General features: G+C 48.9%; 1 protein-coding gene across 1 annotated transcript; it reads left to right on the top strand.

Moving 5' to 3' along the window:
- The first annotated feature begins 1,626 nt into the window (after positions 1–1,626).
- On the top strand, positions 1,627–4,516 carry LOC135518883 (putative per-hexamer repeat protein 5). The gene is made up of 2 exons (XM_064943837.1): positions 1,627–1,655; positions 2,122–4,516. Exons 1-2 carry the CDS (start codon positions 1,627–1,629, stop codon positions 4,514–4,516), a joined length of 2,424 nt encoding a protein of 807 aa, XP_064799909.1.
- Positions 4,517–6,000: the final 1,484 nt, after the last annotated feature.

The following is a 6,000-nucleotide window of genomic DNA, read 5'->3' as shown; positions in this document are numbered from 1 at the left end:
AGAGAGACAAAAAGAGACAGTAGGAGCTACCCTTGCTTGCCATTGCTACCCTTGCCATTGCTACCCTTAAAATATCAATATCAAAATATCAATATCAACTGTTCCTATTTTCATTTATTCCTGGGGACATGTATTTTGGTGTTATTGAAGCTCACCTTCAGCGTGCTTCTGTGAAGAAAGTAATGTATGACAGGCAGACTGCAAATGGCACACAAAGAAAGAGCAGTGGTGTCTTTACCTGGTACAGGAATGACAGATGTGCCTCCCGTAACATTAGAATCATAGTGGGAAACGGCATCAATGCATTTAGGCTCCAAAACACAATGCATGTTGTGATCACAACTTTGATAAGAAAGACATGACTCAACGGTAAAACTCATGCCTCTCTTAATAAACTACAAGTTGTTTTGCTATTCCAAATAGCAGGCAAACTGACAGTTAAAATCTTTTTCTTTAGAAGTTGTTTTGATATTCCAAATAGCAGGCAAACTGACAGTTAAATCTCTCTTTAGAGAACTTTCATTCTTAGCACTGGCACTGACCTCACATTGACTCACTCGGCCACTGAGTTATGAGTGTTAAATATAGTAATGGCAGCACATTTTTAGAACAGCTCTCAAAAGATTCAGGAGTTATATCACAATGGCCTCCTTTTTGACGGAGTAGGATGGTTATCTCACAGTTTGTGTGATTGTGTCATTGTCAAGTCATTTTCGCCCCATTCATTCTGCCACAGACCGGCCTGTGCCCCAATCTGTCCCTGCCTGTCCTTGCAGAACGACCTCAGATAAACAACCACTGAAAATAACATTCAGACCTGTACACAGACAAATACAGAAACAAATATAGACACTGAGTGTTCTTTAAAAAAAAAAATACAAATATAAACTGTTATCGGTACATTGAGATCAGTTAGCTATTTTGATGTTTCATATTTTTGTAAAGTCATTAAAGTCATTAATCTAGTAGTGCTGTGGCATAACTACATTTCGCCCTATCCACCAGTTCACATAATGATGTGATGTTTTATTCGTGTTATCGTGTATTGTATAGGGCAGGGGACTGGTATTTAGATCCAAGCCTGGAGGTCTTCTGTTCTACACCCGACTGGTTTACAGAGGAGGTTGGTGGGGGAGGCAGGCAGGTGCAGGTTTAAAGCACGGTCTAAGGGTCTAAGGCACTGAGACGCAGTGCTAGAGGCATCACTACAGGCTCTGGTTTGATCCAGGGCTGTGTCGCAGCTGGCCGCGACCGGGAGACCCATGAGGCAGTGCATAATTGGCCCAGCATCGTCCGGGTTAGGGAAGGGTTTGGCCCAGCGTTGTCCGGGTTGGGGAAAGGTTTGGCCCAGCGTCGTCCGGGTTAGGGAAGGGTTTGGCCCAGCGTTGTCCGGGTTGGGGAAGGGTTTGGCCCAGCGTCGTCCGGGTTAGGGGAGGGTTTGGCCCAGCGTCGTCTGGGTTTATAAGAGGGTTTGACCCAGCGTCGTCCCGGTTAGGGGAGGGTTTGGCCCAGCGTTGTCCGGGTTAGGGGAGGGTTTGGCCCAGCGTTGTCCGGGTTAGGGGAGGGTTTGGCCGATGTCCTTGTCCCATCACATTTGATTTAGGAAAAAGTTAGGTCAAGTGGGCAATGGCAAATTCAGTGGGGATGACTCGTTGGTAAGCCCTCATAGATAATGATAGAGGCCTCTCGTGGCCAAAAGGCTATTTTAGCATGGGCAGCACTATAGAGTGCTTCCACCGTGCTTCTGCCATTTTAGAGTAGTCAAAGTAGTCAACTGGGTGTGGAAACCAATGGGTTCGTGGCCTCAATGGAGCTGCCCGTGTTGTCACAGACGTTACTATGGCACAGCTATAAAGAGGAGTCCTCTATCTATCTCTATGGTCTGACTGAACGCCTGTCAATTTAGCGCCTTGATGTTCTTCTTCTAGTATATGGCGGTCCGCAAATAAACGTTGGAGACGCATGTCGCCACCTACTGTACTGAAGTGTGTCGTCAATCACAGTTTACAGACTAAATGAATAAAAATGTAGAAACCTTATGAGAAACTAAACCCTCCCATCTAATCCTGAACTACTAAGAACATTAAAAAAAGAGCCCGACTAACTTCTAACAAACCCTAGCCTAAGCATCACTGGGACCGGAAGCCCAAGGGACCACACTGTCTGTGCTGCTAAGCCTAGCATCACTGGGACCGGAAGCCCAAGGGACCACACTGTCTGTGCTGCTAAGCCTAGCATCACTGGGACCGGAAGCCCAAGGGACAACACTGTCTGTGCTGCTAAGCCTAGCATCACTGGGACCGGAAGCCCAAGGGACCACACTGTCTGTGCTGCTAAGCCTAGCATCACTGGGACCGGAAGCCCAAGGGACCACACTGTCTGTGCTGCTAAGCCTAGCATCACTGGGACCGGAAGCCCAAGGGACCACACTGTCTGTGCTGTTAAGCCTAGCATCACTGGGACCGGAAGCCCAAGGGACCACACTGTCTGTGCTGTTAAGCCTAGCGTCACTGGGACAGGAAGCCCAAGGGACCACACTGTCTGTGCTGTTAAGCCTAGCGTCACTGGGACAGGAAGCCCAAGGGACCACACTGTCTGTGCTGTTAAGCCTAGCGTCACTGGGACAGGAAGACCAAGGGACAACACTGTCTGTGCTGCTAAGCCTAGCGTCACTGGGACAGGAAGCCCAAGGGACCACACTGTCTGTGCTGCTAAGCCTAGCATCACTGGGACCGGAAGCCCAATGGACCACACTGTCTGTGCTGCTAAGCCTAGCATCACTGAGACAGGAAGCCCAAGGGACCACACTGTCTGTGCTGCTAAGCCTAGCATCACTGGGACCGGAAGCCCAAGGGACCACACTGTCTGTGCTGCTAAGACTAGCATCACTGGGACCGGAAGACCAAGGGACCACACTGTCTGTGTTGCTAAGCCTAGCATCACTGGGACCGGAAGCCCCAGGGACCACACTGGCTGTGCTGCTAAGCCTAGTATCACTGGGACCGGAAGCCCAAGGGACCACACTGTCTGTGCTGCTAAGCCTAGCATCACTGGGACCAGAAGCCCAAGGGACCACACTGTCTGTGCTGCTAAGCCTAGCATCACTGGGACCGGAAGCCCAAGGGACCACACTGTCTGTGCTGTTAAGCCTAGCATCACTGGGACCGGAAGCCCAAGGGACCACACTGTCTGTGCTGTTAAGCCTAGCGTCACTGGGACAGGAAGACCAAGGGACAACACTGTCTGTGCTGCTAAGCCTAGCGTCACTGGGACAGGAAGCCCAAGGGACCACACTGTCTGTGCTGCTAAGCCTAGCATCACTGGGACCGGAAGCCCAAGGGACCACACTGTCTGTGCTGTTAAGCCTAGCGTCACTGGGACAGGAAGCCCAAGGGACCACACTGTCTGTGCTGTTAAGCCTAGCGTCACTGGGACAGGAAGCCCAAGGGACCACACTGTCTGTGCTGTTAAGCCTAGCGTCACTGGGACAGGAAGACCAAGGGACAACACTGTCTGTGCTGCTAAGCCTAGCGTCACTGGGACAGGAAGCCCAAGGGACCACACTGTCTGTGCTGTTAAGCCTAGCATCACTGGGACCGGAAGCCCAAGTGACCACACTGTCTGTGCTGCTAAGCCTAGCATCACTGGGACAGGAAGCCCAAGGGACCACACTGTCTGTGCTGCTAAGCCTAGCATCACTGGGACCGGAAGCCCAAGGGACCACACTGTCTGTGCTGCTAAGCCTAGCATCACTGGGACCGGAAGCCCAAGGGACCACACTGTCTGTGCTGCTAAGCCTAGCATCACTGGGACAGGAAGCCCAAGGGACAACACTGTCTGTGCTGTTAAGCCTAGCATCACTGGGACCGGAAGCCCAAGGGACCACACTGTCTGTGCTGCTAAGCCTAGCATCACTGGGACTGGAAGACCAAGGGACCACACTGTCTGTGCTGTTAAGCCTAGCATCACTGGGACCGGAAGCCCAAGGGACCACACTGTCTGTGCTGTTAAGCCTAGCATCACTGGGACCGGAAGCCCAAGGGACCACACTGTCTGTGCTGCTAAGCCTTGCATCACTGGGACAGGAAGCCCAAGGGACCACACTGTCTGTGCTGCTAAGCCTAGCATCACTGGGACAGGAAGCCCAAGGGACCACACTGTCTGTGCTGCTAAGCCTAGCATCACTGGGACCGGAAGCCCAAGGGACCACACTGTCTGTGCTGTTAAGCCTAGCATCACTGGGACCGGAAGCCCAATGGACCACACTGTCTGTGCTGCTAAGCCTAGCATCACTGGGACAGGAAGCCCAAGGGACCACACTGTCTGTGCTGCTAAGCCTAGCATCACTGGGACCGGAAGCCCAAGGGACCACACTGTCTGTGCTGCTAAACCTAGCATCACTGGGACCGGAAGCCCAAGGGACCACACTGTCTGTGCTGCTAAGCCTAGCATCACTGGGACCGGAAGCCCAAGGGACAACACTGTCTGTGCTGGGCCCAGTAACATCCTACGGTAACGCTTTATTTTAAGGGTCCAAAATAAACTACTTACAAGGCATTTCTCAGACAGGTACAAACTGTTTGCTCACCTTATATGAATCATTACATAAGCTAGTTTTCAGACACTAACATTCGGAAGGTTTTCAGACACTAACATTCGGAAGGTTTTCAGACACTAACATTCGGAAGGTTTTCAGACACTAACATTCGGGAGGTTTTCAGACACTAACATTCGGAAGGTTTTCAGACACTAACATTCGGAAGGTTTTCAGACACTAACATTCGGAAGGTTTTCAGACACTAACATTCGGAAGGTTTTCAGACACTAACATTCGGGAGGTTTTCAGACACTAACATTCGGGAGGTTTTCAGACACTAACATTCGGAAGGTTTTCAGACACTAACATTCGGGAGGTTTTCAGACACTAACATTCGGGAGGTTTTCAGACACTAACATTCGGAAGGTTTTCTGACACTAACATTCGGAAGGTTTTCAGACACTAACATTCGGAAGGTTTTCAGACACTAACATTCGGAAGGTTTTCAGACACTAACATTCGGAAGGTTTTCAGACACTAACATTCGGGAAGGTTTTCAGACACTAACATTCGGGAAGGTTTTCAGACACTAACATTCGGGAAGGTTTTCAGACACTAACATTCGGGAAGGTTTTCAGACACTAACATTCGGGAAGGTTTTCAGACACTAACATTCGGGAAGGTTTTCAGACCGTTTAACTTTTTCCACGTTTTGTTACTTTACAGCCTTACTCTTAAATTGATCAAATCAATATTTTTCCTCCTCAATCTACACACAATACGCCATTATGACAAAGCGAAAATCGCTTTTAATTACATTTTTGGCAAATTTATAATAATACAAAATAAATAACACCTTATATTTACAGAAATATTCAGACCTTTTGCTATGAGACTCGAAATTGAGCTCATGTACATCCTGTTTCCATTGATCATACTTGAAATGTTTCTACAACTTGATTGGAGTACACCTGTGGAATATTCAATTAAATGGACATGATTTGGAAAGGCACACACCTGTCTATATAAGGTCCCACATTCGACAGTTCATGTCAGAGCAAAAACGAATCCATGAGGTCGAAGGAATTGTCTGTAGAGCTCAGAGACAGGATTGCGTAGTGGGAAGCATTTTTATTTATTTTATCTTTATTTAACTAGGCAAGTCAGTTAAAAACTAATTTTCATTTATTCTTATTTACAATCTTGGCCAAACCCTAACCCGGACGATGCTGGGCCAAAATGTGCGCCGCCCTATGGGACTACCAATCACGGCCGGTTGTGATACAGCCTGGAAACAAACCAGGGTCTGTAGTCTCTAGCACTGAGATACAGTGACTTAGACCACTGTGCCGCTCGGGAGCCCCAAAGAGTAGTTCCCTGACTGGGAATCGAACCCGGGCCTCGCCGGTGAGAGCGCAGAATCCTAACCACGACAGTGCTTTGCAAATTTTTTTTGTTGCATT

This window comes from Oncorhynchus masou, chromosome 29 (genome assembly GCF_036934945.1).
Source record: "Oncorhynchus masou masou isolate Uvic2021 chromosome 29, UVic_Omas_1.1, whole genome shotgun sequence".
Lineage (NCBI taxonomy): Eukaryota > Metazoa > Chordata > Actinopteri > Salmoniformes > Salmonidae > Oncorhynchus > Oncorhynchus masou.
The sequence above is the reverse complement of the archived record's forward strand: the minus strand, read 5'-3'. Positions and strand labels throughout refer to the sequence as shown.

What these genes read in the sequence shown, in the direction of transcription:
- LOC135518883 (XM_064943837.1), top strand. Translation starts at nt 1,627, where the DNA reads ATGGCAAATTCAGTGGGGATGACTCGTTG. An exon ending in TCAGTGGGGATGACTCGTTG is followed by an intron (nt 1,656 to 2,121) that starts GTAAGCCCTCAT and finishes AACAAACCCTAG; the next exon opens with CCTAAGCATCACTGGGACCG.